Source organism: Curcuma longa, chromosome 17 (assembly GCF_044706935.1).
Source record: "Curcuma longa cultivar G26 ecotype Majalengka, Jawa Barat chromosome 17, ITB_CL_G26_1.1, whole genome shotgun sequence".
Taxonomy (NCBI): domain Eukaryota; kingdom Viridiplantae; phylum Streptophyta; class Magnoliopsida; order Zingiberales; family Zingiberaceae; genus Curcuma; species Curcuma longa.
Genome location: NC_133877.1, coordinates 607,399 through 633,409, shown reverse-complemented (window position 1 = coordinate 633,409; position 26,011 = coordinate 607,399). Strand labels below are relative to the sequence as shown.

General features: G+C 36.0%; 1 protein-coding gene across 1 annotated transcript in view; it reads left to right on the top strand.

Moving 5' to 3' along the window:
* Window positions 1-17,072: 17,072 nt before the first annotated feature.
* LOC141811781 (DNA polymerase zeta catalytic subunit) overlaps window positions 17,073-26,011 on the top strand; it is a 40,497-nt gene continuing 31,558 nt past the window's right edge. Inside the window, exons 1-5 of the mRNA XM_074699834.1 lie at window positions 17,073-17,157; window positions 17,264-17,432; window positions 17,516-17,607; window positions 17,678-18,097; window positions 23,688-24,915. Coding sequence (XP_074555935.1) covers window positions 17,128-17,157; window positions 17,264-17,432; window positions 17,516-17,607; window positions 17,678-18,097; window positions 23,688-24,915 — 1,939 coding nt within the window. The 5' untranslated portion in view covers window positions 17,073-17,127. The remainder of the gene's footprint in view (window positions 17,158-17,263; window positions 17,433-17,515; window positions 17,608-17,677; window positions 18,098-23,687; window positions 24,916-26,011) is intronic.

Below are 26,011 nucleotides of genomic sequence, written 5' to 3'. Positions count from 1 at the left end.
TAGAGTGGCAGATTCGAGTCTCAACTCGGTGGTCCTCCTAACGTTTTCTTCAAGTCTCCTCATACCTCTGTTTGAAGATCTCCTTATTCTACAATTGGAAGTAGACTTCTTTAAATGCTCTGTTGGGATCGTCCCGGTGTAATGCGTGCGTTTACATGTTTCGTAAACGTACGCAGCGGAAACAAAACAAATAATTAAGACTAATTATCATCAACACACGCATGCATATAGGAAATAAACAGCGTACAAAGCATGACAAGAATTTAAAATTTTTTGAATAACAATTATTCTACGTGCACAAATAAAATTTACAGAATAAAAGATTATTCTACGCGTACCTCTTTGATGACGTATGAATGGAGTTAGTATCAATCATTCGGTCCTCGTCAGAGTCCCGCCTCTATTGGTGATCCACGCCAAGCTCCCGTCTGGACGGCTTCGGAAGCCACGGGTCGCGTCATCATCTTCGGTACTAGCCGATGATCGATGACTATCGAATCGAGAGAAGCCTTATTCCAGAAACCACGCAATAACGTGTGTCACAATCGTTCCGGGACTTTTAACTATCATCGAGAATCATATTCCCAATGTAGTTTATCAATGGTCAACCGGTTACCGTCGATTAGGACAAACAACCAGAAATTCTTTCCGATAACGATGGTGAAATAATATTCCGACAATGATTTCGTAAATCGTTTCGAGAAAAGAAAACAAAGCAGGTTTCTTCTTTCCTCTCCCGTACAACCACAGAATACAATTTCTCTCCTCAATCACACAGCCAAAAATAGAGGAACCAGATCTCTAGTTTCTCCGGTCACCTTCTCCTCCTGGACTGACAAAGAAGAACAAGTCTCTTCTTCTTCCTCTCCGGCGGTCTAACCTTCTCCCACGTGGTCGACTGAATTGAGCAGGGCGGAGGTGTGCATCTGGACAGCACCATAGAGCGCGATCGCCGGCAGGAAGGTATACCTCATCTAGGGTTTTCATCACAGCCAACCCCTGGCTTCTCCTGTGGCTTGGTGAGAAGAGCAGACACCGACACATTGAGAGGAGGAAGAACATAGACCACCCCTCTGTTTTGTCGTACGATCATCGTGCTCATGATTCTTTGCTGCGAGGGGTTGGGATGGAAGATTCGGCTAGCAAGGAGGAGGAGAAGAACATGGATTCGGCTCTCAAGCTTCCCACCACGGCGGGACCGAAGGAGTGTCGTAGGGTTTCTCCCATCGCGTGGAAGAAGCCGACGCCGGTAGCTTTGGGGTTTCAATCCTCTCCTCCCAATCGTGAGCCGAGCGGAGCAAGGTTCACCCATTTGCGTTCCGACGGCGGTGGCAGAGGAGAGGGCGGCGGTGGCAGAGGAGAAGGCAAGCAGGTGCGGTGAGGAAATAGAGTTGCGATGGAGATGATCTACAGTGCCACGCACGATTTTTCCTTTATAATGAGAAGCTAGATTTAGGGTTTAACTAGCCGGTGCAATTTGAATGAACCAAACTCAATTGAACCGGTTCATATGGGCTAAACCGAACTGGTTCGGTTCAGACAAATACTATCACAAATAAGATTTGTTTTGGTTCGCTCGGTTCAACAATCAAACGACCTCTGATTTGACCCAAATTAGTTTTGTTCAATTCGTCTTCATAAGACGAATCTTTTCATCGCATCCGTTCTGCCAAAATCTCTTCCATCGTGAACCAAACCAAGTTGGTTTAATTCAGTTCAAAATTGAATCATTTAGTTCATTAACCAAATGGTCTCTGATTTATACAAAGTCAGTTTCGTTCGTTTCGTCTTCGTAAGATGAATTCCATCATTTTGTCCTTTATCTGGTCCAATCAGATTTTATTTCTCTCATTATGAGAATCTGATTCTCAAACTCGTTTTAAGTCCTTCGGAGAACTTGTTGTGCGTGTGACCCAATAGGTTCCCGGTTATGTTGGCCGTCCGTAATTAATCATTAATTATGGAACGATCATGAGTGACACCTAGTAGTATATCATGATCCCCAATTGATCAAAAAATCAACGATTGATTTCAGAACATCTTCTAAACCTTTCAATAGCTACACTGAATCGTGCCTCGTTTCTTTCACCGTCTTATACCCGCTTGGTTTAGGACATGGTCTATGTGTCGGTCCCCACTAGGCTGACTACGTCACACCTAGCCTAAGCTGCTTTCTTGTCCTGTGGATTCAAGTTACTCATACACGTATCCAAGAGTACCGTACTCTTAACATGTAATGCTTTGGCCAAAGACTTTTAGTAACAATCCTGACAAGCGGCCGCAAGGTATACGTCTCCTTTTTAAAGGAGCGGTGAATCCTCTGTGGGCTATTCAAACACCTTCAGGCACTTCGTCTTATACCCAATCATCTCGGGTCTACACCTCCTCGGAGATGCTTGCTTAAGATGTCAAAGTATAAACCTTCCATGACCAAGGTAACTTGAATACCACAAGTCAAATGAAACTTGCACTTAAGCTGCATTGAGATCTTCATTGACATATGAATCGAACCATATGAAGTCTCATGGCAGGTCACTCCAATGAACTGGTTACCTTTAATCAGCATCCACGTTTAACTCTCAACATCGAATGTCTCCAACAATGAGATCAGCTGCTTGGCTAACCAAGGAGTTCAAAACGTGCTAGTCTCGACAGAATCGATAGCATTCGTACTCATCAATTCCTTGACTAGGGATAATTCTAATACATTCATAATTACACGTGTAGAGATGCTCAATAGTTGTAATCCAATCACAAATTCTCTCACGCTATGAATTGTATTACGGATATTCAGTATTCGAGTTTAAGATCCAATCAAATACATATGGAATGTGCACTCAAATAGTGAATTGCTATTTATTAAATAAATAGTATGACCGTAAGGCGATTGCCTTAAAACACCCCTCAAATTAACATGCCCAACTCCTTTTGACGCTTGACTCCTTTGGAAGTTTGACGATTGTGAAAGCTTGACTCCTTTATATCCAGCAGGTTAAAAGTACTTGACCATAGTTACTTTACTGAGTCATCTCATCCCTTAATCTCAAACTGGATCATGTTGATGTCGTTTATGCGAAATAACCGAGCTGAGATGTTGAAATGGAAGACACAAGCAAAAGATATTGAGGTCAAAGATTTGAAGATGAAACACTATTTGATGTACTACTCTGACTCACCGACCTAGTAGATGACCTCCCGTGGAGATCTTGCCGAGTAGAGATGACATCTAACTGAGCTCTTGCCAAGCAAAGTCGACCTCCCAACTTGCTGACCTCCTGACTCGTCAACTGGACGAGCTGTGAAGTTGTTCCCATTGACCGACTACCAAGTTCCAAGTTGGGAGTACTGAGCAACTGAGATCCTAAGTCTGAATGGGTTGTGCCCCAAGGTCCATATACAAGTGTAGGACCAAATTAGGCAAGAGGGGGCGGGGGGGGGGGGGGGGGGGTGAATCTCGCACCTTTGAAAATTTTCTTTTCTTTTCGTAAATCAAACATAGATACGTATCAGAAATACAAATTACAAAGACACGGTCATTTACTTGGTTCATAGTCCAGCGACTGCTAATTCAAGGTCCATGATCCCTTGGATCGTTTTCGATTGGGCAATCTACTAATGCTTTCCTCTCTGAAAACTTTTGGAGAAGATGGAAAGCTCATACAAAGGATGAAGAAGATAATAACAAGCTACTACCCTTAATGTAAATGCAAGTAATAAAGTTATCGATAACTAAGGATTGGAACTTCGTAGTAGGTTGTTAGAGAGCCTCTCGACATGTCGATGGCAACACTTGCACGAACAAAATAGTAGGAGAGAAAGACTAGTCATTCAGAATTGATTTTAAGTCTTAGATCTTGAGACTTCTTTTATAGGCTTTATCCAATTAACTAAACCTTGTTTAGTCGATTGTGTTAGTGCAAGGAGTACTAGTATGTTCTCAGAGTTTTGATGTTTGATAATATACCTAGCTCTGATCAATTTGACCAAGGATTAATCCAAACATGACCTAATATTTGAATGTGAGTGAAGTCTAGTCAGGTTAGTTTGACCAGAAGACTAGCGAGAAATCCTAGTCAGTTGGATCGAACAAGAAGTCCTAGTCGGTTAGATCGGGCAAGGAGAAGTCCTAGTTGAAGCTAGGCAGGAAAAGTCCTAGTTGCGGTTAGACAAAAGAAGTCCTAATCTGGAAGATTGGGTAAAGAAGACCTGATTTAGAGAATTGGGCAAGGAAGACCTAGTGAGTGAAGTTGGGTAGGAAGTCTTGGTTGGAGGCTGGGCAGGAAGTCTTGGTGAGTGAAGTTGGGTAAGGAAGTCCTAACTGGAGGTTAGGCAAAGGAAAGTCCAAGTAGGTCAAGGGTGATCGAATGTCTAGTAGGTGAGAAGTTTACCTATCGAAGTGACTAGTCCTAACTGGATGTTAGAAAAGAAAAAGTCCAAATAGGATGTTTGGTAGGTGGGAAGTCTACCTATAGAAATGACTAATCTTAATTGGAAGTTAGGCACGGATAAGTCTAGTAGGTTAAACTTATAGGGTTAGACTTAGGTAAGCCTAGTAGGTCAAACAAACTACAGGTAGGCTTAGATTGCTTGTTTGTTTATATGCTAATATTGCAGGAATCAAGAGATGGAAGCAAGACGGAGAAGAAGCATAAGAGGAATAAACCGAAACAGTCAAACCAAGCTCGGGATCAACTCAGGTCAAATTCAAGTTGATTGGATCTGGGTGCCCGAATGTTACTCCAAGCGTCCGGACGGTCCAGGTGCCCAGATCAAGAAGAATCGGCCCTAATAAAGACTTAAGAGATTGGATCGAATCTAGACGTCCGGATAAGAATTTAGGCGTCTGGAAGAGTCTATATAAGGGCCTCAATATGCACCATGATGAGTTAGGATTTTTATGCACTTTATCGATTCAATTTTGGGTTCTTTCATGAAAATAAATTGCTTAATGATTTAATTTGATTATATTTGTGATATATTGCATAATTTGAGGCTTGATTATAATTTTCATGATTTAATGGCGAATTTTACATTAATTGAGTTTAATTGATTGTAGGACTCAAATTGAACCGAGATCAAGCTCAACCATGATCGAATCGAGCCAAGATTGACCCAATTGATCGATCCAACTTCATGAATCAAGACTCAAGTGCGATTAGGATGGAACCCATGCGAACCGGAGCCAATTTGGAGCTAAATTGAGTGAATTTGATTGAAATGGGCTAACTCAGACTCAAGTCAGGCTAACCGAACCCACTGCTACAGTACCCAAGCTTTAATGAGAAAGCTACAGTAACCTAAAAATCGCGGTTACTGTAGCGTTACTGTAGCATCCAGCAGCGCCGCCGATCTTCTTCGTTTTCCTTCGTTTTTCTTCCTTTTTCGATGCGGTTTTTTTAGGGAAGCTCGGATTTCTTCATTCCACATTGATCTCCAGATTCCAGAGGGTGATTACAAGCTGTTTTCGGCGTCAATCGGGATCGGAATCGGCTGGTGAGGGTCTCGCCATTGCTCGGTTCCGCCGCTTGGATTTCAGCTGGGTTCTTCGGATACCACCAATCGGAGCAACCAAGATCGTGAGGAGGGGTTCTCCAAGGGTTCTTGAGGACTCCGGAGCATCAAATTGCAAGCAATTTCGAAGATTTTCAGCTGGATTTTCAGAACCTGATTGGCTCTGTTCTTGGCTTTGTTCGGCGCAACGAGGAGGAGGGTTTCTGAGCTGCGTTCGTCGGAGCTGATTCAGAGCAAGCTGAGCCAAGATTTAGAGCTATTTCTCTGGGATTTCTGATCATCTATCAGGCCTTGTGTGACGGCAAGGAGGAGATTGAGATGGAAGGGAGAATTCGAGTTTTTGATTTCATTATCTGAAGTTTCTGTTTTAGTTTTAGTTTCTGATACTATACTGTCTTTAGTTTCAGATTTTGCCAAATTCGATTTTGAAACATCTTGTTTGTTCAATGGAGTTGTTAACGAATCTTGAATTCAAATGGCTTGTTTAATTTATCAATTAGTGTAGTTGAACTCCATCATCTGATTTCCATTCTGAAATTTACTGTTTCTTGCCAATTTCATGCCATTTGACAGGTTTGCTAGGTTTAAATTTTGATTTAAGCATTTATGGTTTCAATAGCTCGGTTTTTGATTGTTTGATTCAACTCCACTTGAATTTAGATTTCATATGGTCAACTTAGTTTCATGTAGCTTGCATTAGGTTTAGCTCGGTTTAATAGTTTCATTTTTAGGTTAGTGACTTGCATTTTTCATATACTTGCTAATTTTGAGTTACATTTCATTTTTAAACTCCAAAACCCCATTTTCAGTGAAAACCCCAAAAAGAACGACACCCAAGCTTGAATTAAACGGTTTTCTACTAGTCCTTGGAAAAATACGACTCGAGGCCCCTATACTTGCTTGCTCGTATTTATCATGGGTTTTCGATATTTAAATTCTAATTTGCAACCCTACTCGTGACAAATGCACTATTCACCCTCTCCCCTTTAGCGTGCCTACCGGTCCTACAGACTGAACCTTATTAGTCGACTGAACCATCCAGGCAACGGAACCTCCTCTTTCTTTATGTGCTCTGATCTGATCTAATCAATCCCGTGAAATCCACTTGTTTGGTTGACTGATCCACATGATTAGTCAACTGATCCCCAAAATTTTCTTTGCTAATTGATTTGATCTCATCCGATCCATACTTTCCAAAGTTGTCTAAACTCTATTTCCATTTGGTCTTGATAGCATTCTGATATGTGCTTATTGGGTTGGATTAGTTGACTAAATCCTTTGGTTTGGTCGACTGAACCCTTTGATTTCAGACAACTTTATCTTAACTACAAAACAAAGTCAACACAATATAGAGATAGAATTCTTGAAAAATAGAGCTAGAACAGTTTATATATGCATGAATTATCTGACAATTCAGACTGTTTAATCTCGACTTAGAAATCTCCATTGGTTTCTTCAGTCGAATCAACGCCCAAGGTTCTGTCAACTAAGACACGTCCTCACTGTATCTCAATCTAATAGAAGTAGTAATGTAAAATATTAAACTTAGATTGACCAAATCCACTCATTCGGTCGACAATGCATGGTCAATCGAACCCTTTATTTCAGTTACACTTGCTTGAAGTTCACTCCACCAAGATTTCTCATTATCTAAGGTTCACTTCCTTGGGATTTTCCTTTTGCTTGGAATTTACTCCTCTAAGATTTCTCACTACCTAAGGTTCACTCTCTTAGGATTTTTCCTCTTGTCAAGCATCTCATCACTCTTAACTTGCTTGTGCTTTTTCTTTGTCAGACATTCAGTCATCATTGACCTGTCTAGACTTTTCCCTTACTAGTCATCCAGTCAACCTTAACATGATTCTTGACTGTGAAATATCTAGTCAACATTGATTTGCTTAATTTTCTCACCAACTTGGTCAACCTTGACCAACTCTCTTAAATATATTATCGAACAAACATCAAAATCATAGAGGTTGATTGCACCAACAACGATGACTCTTCTTTAACTCTTTTTAATTCATTCATCTAACCATTATAATATTATTTTTATCCATTTATAAATTTGTCTCCTTAAAGTGTCGTTAGAAATTCTCAAGTACTTCTATAATTCTTTTTGTCTTGAACAAAAGCGTCCAATAACAATTCTCTTTGTCTTGAACAAAGACGTTCATCAACAAATCCCTCTGTCTAGAACAAAGACATCCTTCAAACAACTTCCTATCTTGGACAGGCGTCAATCGACAAAATTTCCTTGGTCTCAAACCAAGGCGCCTAATTCTCTATCTCGGACATAGATGTTCTTCAAAGAATGTTCTCTTGATCTTGGACCAAGGCGTCCAATCCTCTATCTCAGATAGAGATGTTCTTGAAACAATATTCCTTGGTCGCTGACCAAGGCATCCAATCCTTTGTCTCAGACAGAGATGTTCTTCAAACAATATTCCCTTGGTCTTGTACTAAGGCGTCCACCTGTATTTCAGAACCTCTACTCCGGACAGAGTCACAAGTTTAATATTTTCATCTCATTTTTAACAAAGTCATATTTCTATTTACTATCCATAGTGATGATTTCTCCAATCTGATCGACTCATTGTATCTTACTGACTTGCAAAAAGTTAAAAATGGGATTAAGTCTTTCAACAAAGTCCTTTGTCTAACACACTCCAAAATTTTCTCCATCCTGCTTGAGACTGCCTCCAACATTCCTTTGTTTGGAATAATATCGCTGCTTGCATCTCCTCTACATCGAGCAGAGTCGCTATTTTCATATTCTAATTCCTCTTGCAATAATAAAGAAGCATACCATCATGAGTCGAGTAGAATGATGGGCGCCAAATGACTTCCCCGCTAGCCAAGCCCAAGTGGCTTATGGTGCCAAGCGACTTTCTGAGCTCGAGGCCAAGTGGGTTGTGAGCACCGAATGATTTCTTAAGTCCAAGTGGATTTCAAGCATTCAATAGTTGCCTGAGTGAGCAGCTCCCGAGCTCATTGTCCACCCAAGCACCATTCTAACTGCCCAAATGCTCGATCCCAAGTGGGTGATGAGCATTCCCGAGCACCATCCAAAAGCACAGTACATGTTTCTCTCTCTCACACATTACTGAGTGTCATGACATCCATCAAGGTGGGGTCCTCGGGACGTACTCTCTCCAAAAACCATGCATTAATGCTGAGAATCTCTCTAAAGTGGGACCCACTCCTCTTTCCATCAAAATATTGCCAAACACCCAAGCTGAGCACTCAAGTTACGTTGTTGAACACCACTTCATTCACTAAGAACACTTATCGCCTGAACAATCATCATCCGAGCACTTTGACTCCAGGCTAAGTCCTTGGAAGCAGAGGTTTGATAGCCCAACTGCTTGAGCATTGTAGCATCTTGAGCACCGCCGCAGCTTGAGTACTACAATATATAGCTCGAGCACCCTGAGCACTCGAGTGCAGATTGCTAACTATCAAGTATTGACTTGGGCACTCAAATATTGAGTACATAGGCACTCAGTGTCCAAGTTTGATCTCATTTACTCAATTTTTGAGTATAAATTGAAGCTCTTTCTTCCCGATCTACCTCGAGGTGCTCCACCTTAGCCGCCTCAGTGTTTCAGCGACGTGGACCCTACTATCATTCCCTTACAAACGAAGCTACCTCAACACAATAGTCTAGTCAGTCGGACTCCTACCTCCTTCGACTATACTTGGTGGGGAGATTTGTGATGTGGTAGAGATAACTGTCTCCATGTGGCATAGTCAAGTCAACAGTCATACTGAGATGGAGGTCAAAGTCAAGATGAGCTCAGTCTGATCAAGACAAGCTTTAAGTCAAGCCGAGTTTAGGTTCGAGTTAAATGGAACTTGGATCAAATCAGCCCCAAAAGAAGACCTTAAGCCAATTTAGTTTGAGTCACATCCGAATGTAGTCCATCTAAATTGATATTTGATTTGACATTTATTGAAGCACCGATCACTAAGGGACAAGGCAGTTAAGGCACCGATCACCAAGAGAGGTGTTTCTCTGCAAGGAAAGGAAGAGGTGCGCTCTTTGTGAACCAAGACCACCCTTTTACTTTCTATTTAAAGATAAGTAATTCATTTTGTTTACTACTTTCTACTTATCGTTTTTCTCTGTTCTCTCCACCTTTTCTTTGAAATTTGACTTGAGTGTCGGAGTGACCGAGCTGAGTCCCGACTCAGTGATCCTCCTAATGTTTTCTTCAAGTCTCCTTAGACCTTTATTTGAAGATCTCCTTACTCGGCGATTGGAAGTGGTACTTTGGACACCTGACTCCTTTGGAAGCCCAATTATTGTGGAAACCCGACTCCTTTAGAGATTGATCAGATTTGTATCCAGCTGATTAAAAGTGCTTTACCATGGTTAGTTGAGTCATCCCATCCCTTGATCTCAAACCAAATCAAATGGCTTACAAATTAAAGTTATTCAACCTGATATTGAAAATTAAAAAAATACCTAATCAGTAGAGGATAAGTACTCTAGTTCCCTTATCTAAGAATAAAGGAGACATACAAATTTGTATAAATTATAAGGGTATTAAACTAATGAGTCATACCATGAAACTTTGAGAAATAGTACTAATAGAAAAAAGACGAAGGAAAGATACCATAATGATCGAAAATCAATTTAGATTTATGTTTGGAAGGTCAATAATAGAAGTTATACATCTTCTCAGACAATTAATTAAAAGATATTGGGAACAAAAGTAAGACATATATATGATATTCATCAACCTAGAAAAAATTTATGATAGAGTCTCAAGATAAATTATATGGAGAATTCTAAAAAAGAGAGGTGTTAGCATAATATATATTGAATCAATTAAAAAAATGATAATCCCAGTTACTCGTATTGACTCAATCTCTGGGGGTGATCGGTCCAGTCCCACGAAAGTTTCCCATCGATCACTAGGGTAAATCGGGAAGCGCACGCAGCGGCCAACCCAAATGCCCAACATCTAATTGCGATCCCCATTTGGAGGAAAATTCCTGCAAATACGCCGTAATATATATTGAACTAATTAAGAATATATACGAGGAGGATTTAATGACAAGAGTGAAGAGTTCAAGTGATTAATTAAATCATTTCTCATAAAGATAGAATTACATTAAGGATCAACTCTAAGTCTCTATCTTTTTATACTAATCATGGGCGAATTCACTGGACATATCTAAGATATGGTACCATAGTGCATGTTATTTGCAGATGATATTATTTTGGTAGATGAGACACATGGAGTAAATGCTAAACTCATTTTAGTGGAAAATATTAGAAGTGAAATATTTTTTGCTTAGTAGAGTAAAAATAATATATGAAATTTAAGTTTAGTAATATTAGATATAATAAGATAATTATTAAGATAAGAGATGGTGAATTATCTGTAACAAATTTTAAGTATTTAATATTATTTTTGTAAAAGGATAGAGGGATTGAGAAAGATGTCTTATATAAAATACAAGCAGTATAATCGAAATAGAGAAGAGCGTCAGATGTTCTTTATGATCGTAGAGTACCTTTAAGATTTTAAAAAAAGTTTTATAAAATAGCAGTCAGACTTGCTATGTTATATGAAGCTAAATATTGGACTATGAATCAAAAACATGAGTGGAAGATGAGAATTGCAAAGATAAGGATGTTAAGGTAGATATGCGGGTATACAAAGATAAACAAAATAAGAAATAAAAATATTAGAGAGAAAATCAGGATTACATGTATTGAGAAAAAACTCTAAGAGACAAGTTTAAGATGGTTTGGATATGTACTTAGATGACTAATAAATGCACTCATTAGGCTATGTGAAACTATGACAAATATGCATATTAAACAAGAAAGAGAAAGATCAAAAAAGACTTAATTAATAATAATAAAATTAGATAAAATTTATTTAAATATAAATGATGATATAGTAGGAGATAGAATCCAGTGATATAAAAAGATTTATATATTCAATCCCCATCTAATGAGATAAGACTTGATTGTTGTTGTATTTGTCTAGCCACATACTCTTGTTCCTACCTAAACTTTTAATGGATTCAATGATTTATTCATTTTAAAATGATTGTACTAACCTTAAATGGTTGGATGCATCATAAAGGATGGAGTTAAGACCCCTCCTACTCCATGACCCATGACACATTCAATTCGCGTCACCTTCTAATGAATACATTAATCTACCCCTTTAAATGAATTGATGGAGTAAACCTTTTTAAGTATGAATGAGTTATTGTTAGAACTCAATGTATTGATGAGCTTTGGAGAACTCAATATGACCTTCGACTAAGAACCCTTGATCTAGGCTCCTCTTAGATTAAAAAAACTCTTGAGTAAAAGTGTATTCAATAGAGATGTTGTTAAAATTCATTGTCAAACAACTCTTCCCTGTACCCCTAATCAAAGGACTCATTTAATTCATTTGTTGCATTCAAAGGGGTGCAATTATTTATTATGCTTGAGATGCTATGCCTTTGAATATTAATCTCTATAAACTCGTCCTTATCATTGAGATGAGCAACATAATTAGAAGTGTTATCATATAAATGACATTTAAATATTACATAACATATAGTTTCATCAAAATACTTTAACTCAATTACTTCTTTAGTGTAACCATAGAAATTATTTACATCTTGATTACATATGACACAATCAATATAAATATTAAAACAATTCACAATATTTTTACCTTTTGAACAGTTATGAGAGTGAGATTTGTACCTATCCACAAAATAACCTTTGTACATTTGCAAATATATTGATTAATGGCCTATTAATTGCACTATCCTAAATAAGGCTTTGTTGAAGAAATTATGCTTATATTCATTTCCAACTATATATCTTTAGCTAAATTTGTTTGTGGATTGAACAAAATTTAAAGAAAATTTTAAAAATGGAAGAAAAGTTTTTATAGTAGAATATACATATTCAATATTTTTATTTGGTTCACTCTTTGCTCATTTAGATTTCTTATTAAAATCATTTATACTAACTCATCTAGGACTTTCCAAAATCTATCTTTAGTATTTTCATCTAATTCTACTTGAGTTGCATATATGTTATTTACTATTCATAATTTCATTTGCTACCATTATTTTGAGAGATATAATCCTATCTCCGTTTCTAAGTACTCCTACTTTGACCCTTAATGAACTATCTACAATAATACAAACTTATTTATTGTTTTACTTTTTGTTGTATACTTTAACTAAAACTAAGTTCTCTATTCCTTCTCCCCTAACCATTTTATTTCTTATAAACACAATATTAATTTTCTCCTAATCGTCATATCTATTATTTTGTGTGTACAAGAGACAAAATGGGTAGGCGAAAAGGCAAAGTTGATAGAGAACTCGGGTTATAAGTTATGGTACACAGGGAAGAGTAAAACAAGAAATGGAGTTGGTGTTATTGTAGATAGTTCGTTAAAGGATGAAGTTGTAGGAGTAAATAGAAAGGGGGATAGAGTTATAGCTCTCAAAATAGTAGTGGAGAAAGACACTATAAATGTAATTAGTGTATATGCACCTCAAGCAGGATTAGATGAAAATACCAAATTAAGGTTTTGGGATGATCTAGATGAAGTATTACAAAATATTCCATCAAATGAAATGATTTTAATAGGAGGTGATCTAAATGGACATGTTGGAGTGAAAAATGAGGAATATGAGAGGGTGCATGGGGATTATGGATTTGGAACAAGAAATGAGGAAGGTAAAACTATACTGGATTTTGCGATAGCATTTGATCTTATACTAGCTAATACGTTTTTTAAGAAAAGAGAAGAACACTTGATCACATTTAAAAGCGGGAATAATAAATCGCAAATTGACTTTCTTATGGTTAGGAAGAGGGATAGAAAGATTTGTAAAGATTGTAAGGTCATTCCTGGAGAAAGTTTAACTACCCAACATAGGTTAGTAGTATTAGATATACGTCTTAAGCATAATATTCATAAAAAGAAAATATCCACTACTCCTAGAATTAAGTGGTGGAAGTTGAAGGATGAGAAACAAAATATATTTAAGGAGAAGGTAGAAGGACAAGTATTAGGTGAAGTATACGGTGACCCTACTACGACATGAGATAAAATGGTATCAAAGTTGAAAATAATAGCCAAGAGTATACTCGGCGAGTCAAAGGGCATGTACCACCAAGTAAAGAATCTTGGTGGTGGAATGAGAAAGTACAGGAAAAAGTGAAGGAAAAACGAATAGCCTATAAGAAATTATATATTTGCAAGAATGAAGAAAATTTAAAAAAATATACATTAGCTAAGAAAGAGGCTAAAAAAGCAGTGAATGAAGCTAAAAATACAACTTTTGAGCAGTTATATCGAAAATTGGATACAAAAGAAGGAGAAAAAGACATTTATAAAATAGCTAAAGTGAGAGAGAGGAAGACAAAAGATATTAGCCAAATAAGATGTATTAAAGATGAATGCAATAGGGTATTAGTAAATGATGGAGAAATAAAAGAGCGGTGGAAGAGGTATTTTCATCAACTTTTTAATGAAGGTGTAGGTGATCAACTTAACTTAGGTAATTTAAGCAGGTCAAATGAGTATAGAAATTTAAATTTTTACCGTAGAATTCAAATTTCAGAAGTAGAACAAGCTTTAAACGGAATGAAAAATGGAAAAGCCGTTGGACCAGATGATATCCCGATAGAGGTATGGAAGTGCCTAGGGAAACAAGGTATTGAATGACTTACAAAATTATTTAACATGATATTGAAAACAAAGAAAATGCCAGATCAATGGAGAGTAAGTACTCTAATTCCCTTATATAAGAATAAGGGGGACGTACAAAATTGTGCAAATTATAGGGGCATTAAATTAATGAGTCATACCATGAAACTTTGGGAAAGAGTAATAGAAAAACGATTAAGGAAAGAGACTATGGTCACCGAAAATCAATTTGAGTTTATGCCTGGTAGGTCGACAATAGAAGCTATACATCTTCTCAGGCAACTAATTGAAAAGTATCGGGGGCAAAAGCAAGATCTACATATGATATTTGTTGATTTAGAAAAAGCTTATGATAGAGTCCCAAGGGAAATTATATGGAGGATTCTAGAAAAGAAGGATGTTAGCGTAGTATATATTGACCTGATTAAGGATATATATGAGGAAGTAACGACTAGAGTGAAGACTTCAGGCGGATTAACTGAAGCATTTCCAATAAAGATAGGGTTACATCAAGGGTCAACTCTAAGTCCTTATCTTTTTACACTAATCATGGATGAACTTACTGGACACATTCAAGATACCGTACCACGGTGCATGTTGTTTGTAGATGATATTGTATTGGTAGATGAGACACGTGAGGGAGTAAATGCTAAATTAGAATCTTGGCGAGAAACACTAGAAGAGAAAGGTTTTAGGCTTAGTAGAGTAAAGACAGAATATATGGAATTTAAGTTTAGCAATATTGAACGTAATGAGACAAGTATTAAAATAGGAGATGATGAGTTGTCTGGAACTGAGAATTTTAAATATTTAGGATTATTTTTGCAAGCCGATGGAGGGATTGAGAGAGATGTCTTACATAGAATACAAACAGGATGGTTGAAGTGGAGGAAAGCATCAGGTGTTTTATGTGATCGTAAAGTGCCTCTAAAACTTAAAGGAAAGTTCTATAAAACGGCAGTTAGACCTGCCATGTTATATGGCGCTGAATGTTGGGCTATGACTCGAGCACATGAGCAAAAGATGAGAGTTGCGGAGATGAGGATGTTAAGATGGATGTGTGGACATACGAAGATGGACAGAATAAGAAATGAGAGCATTAGAGAGAAGTTGGAGTTGCATCTATTGAGGAAAAACTCCGTGAGACACGTTTAAGGTGGTACGGACATGTACTTAGACGACCGATAAATGCTCCAGTTAGGCGGTGTGAAACTATGACAAATACGCATATCAAACGAGGGCGAGGTAGACCAAAAAAGACTTGGTTAGCAACAATAAAACAAGATAAAATTTATTTAAATATAAATGATGATATAATAGGAGATAGAGCTCAATGGCGTAAAAGGATCCATATAGCCGACCCCACTTAGTGGGATAAGGCTTGGTTGTTGTTGTTGTTGTTGTCGTCATATCTATTATCTCCATTGCTTTGCCAATGAGTGTTTTTATGCTCTAGGTTCTAAATCTAAGATAATCATAGTATCTATACCTAAGTTCTTATGAGGATATAGCGGTCCTTGTTAAGACGTTACAGTCGGACCCTATAATGTATCCTTTCCGGAGAACAACTTAACATAGCATAATAGTTTGATGTATTCATACATAATATTTGCTTATGTCTTACATTGATTGACAACTTAACCTAGCCTTCCTTTATTCGAGCTTGGGACTCACCATCGGCCATGGGGAGTTTATTCACCATGGGTGGTGTTATATTACCTCATTAGTGAACCCAGTAAAAAATTTCCACCAAGAAACTTTAGAAAAACCCATTTATTTCAGATGATTACTATGTAAATTTTCTAAGTCTTTGAGAGGTTGTATACTATTTTTGGACCATCTTGCATGTAGAGAATGTTAGGGGTCACGATAAGACTACCTATGAACTAACCTTACAAAATTCTCAGTCAAAACATAATTGAGTCTTGGAACGAGGCCATTACAATAAATTGTCGAGCTTGTCCATTCACACAAGCTCTGACTGTGAAGGTAATCTTTGGTGAGGCAGCATGAAGAAGGTTGAGACATTTATGGCATTTGTAAATGGTGAGCAACAATTTTTAGGTGCCCCTTGGTCCGAAGACGACAATTACAACCATTACATATTATCCCATCTCTTTTTGTTGCTGTTGCTTCCTCTTCTCTTCCTCTGCCCACCTTTGAACCACATTGACAAGGTTGACCAGTTTCGACCTGTATTATGTGTTGGCTTATATCAGCAATGGTATTGAGTCGTTCTGACTGAAACTGGTTTCAACACACTGATATTTTAAACCTGGCAATAATATAAAATAATACTGAGCTTGAAACTATGATGAAGCTACTCTTGGACTGAACTTTGGAAAAAAATTTCTTCATTCTACAACTCTATGTTAACTAAGCTTTGACTTGTGGATATTTGCAGGATTAACACTAGGATCCTCCCTAAATTCTGCAACTCTATGTTAAAAACTTGATGAGGGGGATTTTTTGAAATGACAATCCTAAAGGCGCACAGTGCTATTTTTTTATTATTCCTGTTTATTCTCGTTCTTTCCTTATCCTTTCTTAGTTTCTGTTTCTTAACCTCTGCCTTGCCTTTTTTTTTTCACATTCCAGCTAGTATCTTTGTTTATATATTATTAAACTTGTTAGCTGTTAGTCACATGGCAGGTGACCCTTAGTTTTTGTCATTGGTTATTTCTTATACAACTGATTACCTGGTACTTCATATAAGTTGTCTTAAATTGTAGTTCTGTTGGTTGTATTATTGTTCATATAGTTGTTTCAGTATGTTATAACTTAAAGGTAGACTTTATTGAGGATAACCATCATGTTTTGCTTGCTTATTTAGGTTGACTATAACTTGTATGGAATGAGCCATGCACACAGTTCGAAGATAAAGTTTCGCCCTCCACTACCAGATAGTTTTGTAGGGAAGATGGCTAATCAGAAAAAGAATGGCCTTGAAGTAATCACAGACAAAATTGCAACCTGCTAATTAGCTTGATAATACTTTTTTCAATCTGCTTATTTAAAATGTAGAGAACTTTATTTTGCTTTGTTTTGCATATCAGGGTGTAGGTAAGGAGGGAGTTAGGGAGTCAGCAATATGGGTTTCTTCTATGGTTTCAAGTTCTTTGATGTGGTCGGATTCAGTTATATCTCAACGTTCCAATGAGAAGCTGTCTACTATGCCTAGACGTCAGAGCATATGTGAGCTTGAGGGAGATTCAGTTGTAGATGGTTTGTCTTTTTGTCCTGTAACGTCAAAATCTGAGTTTACACATCTGAATTAAAGTTTCATTTGATTCTTTTCTGACTTGCAGATATTTTAAATGAGAAAAATAAGGTATTTACATCTTTCTCCCAGTCCAAGTGCGAGGTTAAAATGGTGCAATCACTGGTATCAATCTGGGAGGTAATATGTTGGTTAAAACTATGGAGTTCTGTTAAAAATTATTATTAACCCGACTATTCTTATTTTTTAGGAGTTTGCAAGGTATGGAGTTCAGGAAATGACAAAGCGACTTGAACTAACTCAACCTCATCCTGAATATGTCCTTGAAAAATTTGTACGAGGGCTGCAGTATGATAATCTGCTCTCTGATTCCCTTGCAACAATGCATGAATCATTTCCAGAGAATGCTCTTGCATCTGAAGGTGGTGAAAAATTAAAGGTGCACATTGAATCACAAATTAGAACTGATGTATACGGTACATCTAAGCAATGTCAAAACAAAAGCACTGTTTTGGGGGAGTTTACGGATAATCATGAAGGTAATAACACTTCTAATATGTCTCATTGTCTTCCCTCCGATGACAAAGAAGATATTCTGTTACATGCAAAAGTATCTGATGCTCATGAACTAAGAACCGGCAAAAAGATCTCATTTAGCTCTGAAGAAGAGGTATGCACTAATTTGATCATTCATCTTCCCCCACATGCCATGGTTTAGTCTTCCAGTTTCTATCTGTTGGAAATTAAATTGTATTGTCTCAGAAACATCATATTGTACAACCTTACTTATATATGATACTATATCTAGAAAATAAGGAAAGATAACTTATCAAATCTCCTAAAAAAAGAAAAAAGAACAATTAGAGTAATATATATCCATATCTATAAGGAAGCAAGAATATTTTATAATATTTTATACTCCCTCTCAAGTCAAGCTGGGTTATAAATGCTGATCAACCTTAGCTTGGAGCTTAAATCTCAAAGATCTTCCTTGGTAGAGCCTTAGTAAGGATGTCTATTACCTGAAGACTAGTTGGCAAATACTGATATGATTAATCGTAACTTGATTATTCCCTTTTCTATCTTTTCCTTCATGAAGTGACTATCAATTTCGACGTGCTTTGTTCTATCGTAATGTATTGGATTCTTTGTTATGATATAAAAGGCATGGTTCAAAATCTCGAGTTGTACCAAAGTTTCGTTCTTTGACTTGAATGATACTGTTTTAGTATCGCGGTAATGTTTCGGTGCATGGTGCTAGTAATGGATTAAAGTTGAAGAAAAAAGATGAAATATAGGAAGGGGACATTGGCAGTGCTAAATATGATTTTAAAACTTATACCATGCTGTGTGAAATGGTCGAAATATAATATTCTGGTAATTTATCGTTGTCTCATTTTGTTTCATTTCCTTTCTTCTTCAACCTCCAACTGTCATTGACATTATGCATTGGAGCTCGAGATGATATTAGAATAGTATCTTTCCAATCAAAGGTTGAAACTATGGCATGACTCGAGATTTTGAACTTTGGTGTCAAATGGTATCAAGTTCGGTGATTTGCCGGAATGATATATTTCAACCGTTTCGTCCGGTACGGTATGAGATTTCAAACTATGATAAAAGTTGATATAAAAGGGACTCATTATCGCAAAACATCTTTATAAGTTCTTCAACAATGATCGTAAACTCTTTTAAGAGTCTTCATAGCCACATCCCTTCACTTATATGTGTTTCATTGCTCTAAGTTGGACTTCTGCTTTGCTTCTTGACAACATACATTTTTTCTATGACATGTAACTAAAAGTTTTCTCATACACGTATAGCAGCCGGAAGTTGATCTTCGATCTCTCTTGCCCAATCAACATCATCGAATATCTTAATGCTTTTCTCTATTGATTTCCTAAAATTACAAGCCTTTTCCTGGGGTTAGTTTTAAATATATCAAAATCCTATAGAATTCCTTCATAATTGTTCATGAATTAACTCATTGTACTAATTGAGTAGCCAACGTCAGATCTGGTGTCTTTATCAACTGGTGCAAAATTCGCTTTGATTTCTAGTTTGATTGTCGAGTCCATGGCTTGCATCTGAGCATTTCAGATATTTTCAGAAGGTCCAGAATATATTTTCATCGGGAGACTCAGATTCCTGCGTTTGACTGAGCTATTTCCATTTGAAGAAAATACATGAGGCTTCCCAAATCTTTGATATTGAATTCTTTGGCTAGTAAGCTCTTGAGTGTACTTATCTCCTACATATGATCTCGTAGAATAATATCATCTATGCATACAATAAGGACGACAATTTTTCCTTGAGATGAACATTTAACAAAGAGGATGTAGATAATCATACTGGTTAGTCGCTACACTAAATCTGTCAAACTAAACTCTTGGGATTGTTTGAGTCGTTTAATGATCGTTTCAATCTATAAACTTTGTTGATTGTGGCTTGCGACTCAAATCCAAGAGCAATGCTCATGTAAACTTCTTTGCTAGGTCTTCGTTGAGAAAAGTATTCTTGATATCTAATTGATGAAGTGGTTAATCAAGATTTGCGGCTAGAGATAGGATAACTTGAGCTATGTTCAATTTGGCTTCAGGAGTGAGAGTTTCTTCATAATCAATTCTACAAGATTGTGTGAATCCTTTTACAACAAATTAAGCCTTGCATCGATCAACACTTGCATTTTCTTTGTATTTAATTGTGAAGACCCATTTACAACCTACAATAAGTTTTTTTGGTGGTAGTTCAATAATCTTCTTTTGTGAAGACCCATTTACAACCTACAATAAGTTTTTTTTTGTGGTAGTTCAATAATCTTCGAAGTTCAATTCTTTTCTAGTGCTCGGATCTCTTCTTCAAGAGCAACCTTCCATCTCGGAAGTTTGGATGTTGATATAATTAAGATAATTTTTTATGTTGATAATTTGTTAATTGCTTGAAGGCTATACTATTTTTTTATGTTTTATTAATATTGTATAATAATAAATTAATTAATATTTTCTATTTTTTTACTATGAAAATGTTTCAAATCAAATATATTTTTATTTTTTACTTAAAGATCACAATATAAATTAAGCGAATGTTTTGTCAAACAAGATTGACTTTTTTTTATTATCTCTTTTTAAACTTTTTTTGTTGTGTCATACCAAATAGATTTTATAAATTATATCTAAAATTGTTAATCATTTAAAAAAAATTTAAAAAAGTTTGGTTCTCAAATACATTTTTGTTCCCTTTGGAATTTGTGATAAAGAATAGAGTGCAATGTTAAAGAAGAGATGAAGCTAGAATGCCTAGGTGACAATATTCAAAGCTAGGATATAAAAATGAAATCTAGCAATATAATAAGAAGTAGAACTGTTAGACTGGAATTGCTGACTGGAGAGGGTTGATAGACTAGAGAGCATGAATATACTACTATTTTTTTAAAAATAATACTAAATTTGTTCAATGTGAGTGCATGACAATATATTAAGTGAAATAGCTAAAGCAAGTATAGTGCGTGCAAAAACAAAAATGAATAATGCTAACATGGGAGTCTACTCCAAAATAAAAACACTTACAAGCTCCTTTGTCTTAATTAACAATAAGAGTATAGATCTAACAAACCTCACTTTTCTTTCTATAGCACAAGAAAGTATGCTACCACAAAAATTTGAAACTTGAGAAAGTTTAAAGTTTTAATCAATCGAAGCTTTAAGTACTTGACAAATCCACTCTGCACAAATCCACTTAACTCTAAGTCCTTATCAAGTCGTCACATATTATCACGTGCACAATAAGACCCAAAACATTATACCTACATAAAAAGTAACTTGTCAAATTAGAACATGTTGATCTTAAAACACCTATTATTAGTGTTAATCACTAATCATAGAGGAGCGATCAACAAGAACATAACTTTTTAGAGAGCTATAGGGAAATTCAAATTCGAGGTCGATATAGGAGGTGGTGCTAAGTGAGCACTTAAGTCTTGTGGCTGCCTACACTATCCTTAATAAGGCTTTAGCATTTAAGATTTTGTTGGGGAAGATAAATGAATAAACCAATGTGTTAAAGTCTTAAAAGTAGATGAGTTGAAAAAGGGTAACATAGAAAAAAAAAAGGTTACGTGATAGAGATAAATATACATTGTAACTCATGGGACTTGCAAGTACACCTTTTGCAATTAAGAATGACAATGGAAGACATGCCTTTTTATATTTGCTTGGAGATAAAAAAATAAACAAAATATATAAACTCAAACACTTTTGGTGAAATCTAGTATATGTAATCATGTGGAAACAAGATGGTAAAAAACCTAACTATAATAGAAGAAGACAAGCTAGAAGAGGAGTAAATACAACATCATCCCTAAGCGATATGTCTACGTGAATAAGAAGTGTACGAGTAGTCTCAAGTCTCAATCAATTTATGATTATTCCTTTTAGCTACATCATTCTATTTGGGTGTATGAGGGCAAGAAGACTTATGAAGAATGCTCTCATATAGGAAGGATTGAAAGGGGTTAGAAATATTTCTTAGAAGAGACTAATGAATACACCAAACTAGATTAAATCTTAGCGTCGAAGAAGAAAGATTAAGTAGACATTAGAACACTATTTTAATAAGAAAATCAAGTCATTCTTGGCTAGTTAGCAATAAAAACAACTGATTATTTATATCCAAGTTTGAGCAAACTTAAAGAGAATGATGTAATCCCAATAACATTAAGTAAACTTAAAGAGAATTGTGTTGAAGTACCTTTTTTGACATTAAGTGAATCATAGATGAAACACATTTTCCCAACTGATAGAAAACTCTCTTGTAAGATGACTTAAATGAGACTCCATCTTCTAAAATATACTAACCTTTGGATCGCTAAGAGTTGTGAATTTGTATAAAAAGCACAGAGGGTTCAACCACAAGAGTAGATGGATAAGGTGCTAATAGTCTATACACACTTCGAGATTTATGCTCAACGTCGTTCACCTTGTTTGTAAATCTTGAATTAGAATAGAGTTGCTGATAGGCAAAGGTAGGAGGCTCCATGCCCATTGAACCCATATGAACAAGTGTGGTGATCCATCATGTAAATATAAATTGCCACATTTTCTAATAGCTCGAGCTTCTGGGATAAGTGATTAACCAATCATCTTTAACATGGTGTCACAATAGGAATAGGCCCATAACCTTTGGGTCATGTGAGCATGAAGGGGTATGTTGAAGAAAGGAGGCTTTATGGCTACTGGTCCCATATGGACAATTACGGTGCAATTTAAAAATTTAATAAACTTATTACTTAATAATAAAATCAAAAGGAAATTAGATAGAGAAAATAAGAGACCCAATAAAAGGATAAAAAACATAATAACTTGTCTAGATGTCTGCTTTGCGAATGCCAAAGAACAATTATCACTTGAACTCAGTAAGGAGTATTCGACAAGGGTATCAAGCTAAGTGTTACACTCATCATCTTGTAAAAATGTGGACATGGAGTAAAAAGATTTAAATTTGTGTGTATGAGGACACATTGAACCTTAAAATTTACATATTAATATTAATCTAAAGCTAAAACTAATTTATAAGTTGTATTATAAAACCATAACTTAAAACTTATAATATAACCAATAGTAGCTATAACCTATAATATAGCCAATAGTAGTTATAATAATCGAGCATTTTGGTGATCGTGGTGTGTTATTTGCTTGCAACAGTAATTGAACTGCAGATAATGAGAGAGGTTGACGTGCGAGCAGATCCATCATTGGAGAAGGAGCACGATGTGATGTGATTGGGATTATGTATCACGACAACCTAGATCCGACACATTAACCTAATTCTGATACCATGTAAAGGTTGATATTCAACCTCAAGTAGTCCTTTTACCTCTGTCTATTATTCATCAATGTAAAATTACACTTTAGTAAATACAAGTAGATTCCTAATATTTATAGTTCGTTCCCTAACAATTATAATGAGACAAACGTAGATGACTGCACGTCCATTTTGAACTTGGGAAGGCCTTCATCATCACTATCCACCAAGATCAGTTGCATTGTTTTATTTATGATATCTTCTTGTGCTAAACAATTTCTTTGAAGTCTTCTTTAACCTTTTTTGCTTTCCCTTGTGATTTTCCTTTTTTGACAATCCTTATTTCCACACTAATGGGAAAAAAAACTTGATACAAATCCTATAGTGTGCTTTGTGATTTGTTTACTATACTTTATTGAACTTCCTGAACTTTTTGTGGATCGTTTCTTTTGTTCTTACAGAGCTTAAGTACAGAAGCTATTAGGCTTTTAAGCTGGCTAGCATCATCACAAGTGGCAGAAGACTTGGATATTGATGACGAATTAGTTCAGGATTCTATCCTCAGTCCTTTGCTTTCTGTAAAATCCTTCAAAAGGGCTCTAGAGATGGCCAATTTGGACTATGAGCATGCTTCTCAGCAGGAGTGCCAGGACATTCTTGATTCTGTAGAACAAAAATTGCTGCCTGATGTGGATAAGGAGCATGCCTCACATACAGCTTATCATGAGCAAATAATCACTGCTTCCTCAGGTAATCCCATTTTCCAAGCTGATGGATCATGGGATGATAGCTTTAGTATCCCTAAGCACAATTATGAGATGAGTTCCAGTACTAGTAAATTGAGATCATCTGCAGATGCCGGTGTTTCTTTTATGTATACAAACATCAGTTTGAACAAGAACAAGAACACTAATATGCAGGGTCAATTACCTTTTTCATCTAGTCAAAAGGAGCAGGAATTTGATGAACTATATTCTTTTCCTGATGACTCAATTAAAAATGATGAATCTAGCATCTTATATAGAAGTAAAGGGGATAATAGAATTGATTCTTCAACCACAGACTCAGATTCATCTGGCAAGAATCTGCAAAAGAAACTGGGCTCTTGTTCTGTGAGGGACTTGATGAGGTGGAAACGTAGCTCCAGGGCAGAGTTTATGGAACCTGAAAGGAGTTCAATAGAGTGTTCTTTTGAGGCTAACAATGATAAAAGTAAAAGATTATGTTTGGAAGGTTCACCTAGTTGTGTAGTCCCTATCATGTCAAATGTTAGATCATCTTGTGTTGGTCAAGAGAATTCCAAAAACTCTGCGAATTGCATGCTGAGGCACTCGACATCACACATTGATGATCATGTAGTTTTGGATGATGACATCCAGGACATGAGTAAATACAATCTTCATAATGTTAGAGACATTTTTCACGATGCACATGCTAGTAGTGACATGATGAAAAGAAAGAAATATAATCGTACTGGTCGTAGCACATGTATCCCTAACAAAAGAATGCTTACAACTTCTGAGTTGGAGAAAAATGATAATGACTTCATTGAGATGAGTTATAACCAGAATCCACCTTCTAAAGATCAACTAATGGATTCTTTTGCAGTATCTACAAATGCTACCAGGTTTGAGGATAAAGCAGATGCTCATAAAGAGTTACTTGCCATAGATTCTTGCTCCATGATTGGTATGTTACTGTTTCATGAACTGTTAAACAATTCAATAGGATCTTAAACAATTTGTAAGAGATAACTTTTAACGTGTCTATATCATCTCAATGTGACCCGTTTTATTTGACTTTATCCTCCATTGGAGCTAAACCTATTTGCTTTAGAATGTATGAATTGGTTGTAATATATTTTTCATAAGTCAATATATCTTTATTATCTTCTTTCTAGTCACTTACACAAGCATCTTAGCATTTTATACTTCCTACATTAATTTTTTTGTATGAATTTTGTACTGTATAGTTGTAATATATTTTTTTTCCATGTGGAAGTATGATTTAGATGTGTAAATCAATATTTATTTTGTATACGCTTCTCATTTTATTAATATAAATATTTTTTAATGTTAAATGCAAATTGCTTACACACCACATACCATAAATTATGCACTGGGTCCACCATATGTCGTATGCTTTCTAGGATCTAGATCATTGAGCTTTCAATTTCACTTTGATATATTGACTTAAACTTATTGATTTGTTTGGGTCACATATATGAAGATTTTTTATGCAAATTGAGCACTAAGTGATAACCGTTTTTGTTGCACTACGGTTTCAATTAATTATCAAGTTTCAACCAATAATGTAATATAGAGTTAACCCGAATCGTCTCTCAAGGACCCAATACAATGCTTGCAATCTTCAAATCTAATGAAGTTTTATATGTTGTGAGAAGAATAGAAAAGAAAACTAAACTAATGCATGTTTTGGGGGGTTTAGATGCTAGGAACAATAAAAACTCAACCACCTACTTCTTCTTAACAATCCTAACTATTCAGAATCGAAATTTCAGTTAATTACAATTCAAACATGATCAAGAAACAATAACGAACAGAAATGAACAAAAATGGACAGCATGAAACGAAACATTATAGATTTGATACGAAACATAACAAAATTTCTACTAGGCAATTTAATGAACTACTTGCATTCAGAAAGGAAGAATTCAACAAACTGTAACAAAGTAAGCTGTAAGGAATAATAAAGTAACAAAGTAACAACTGCAAGGGAGCTAAATTAACACAAACAAGAGAACAATCAAACAAAAGAAAGCTGT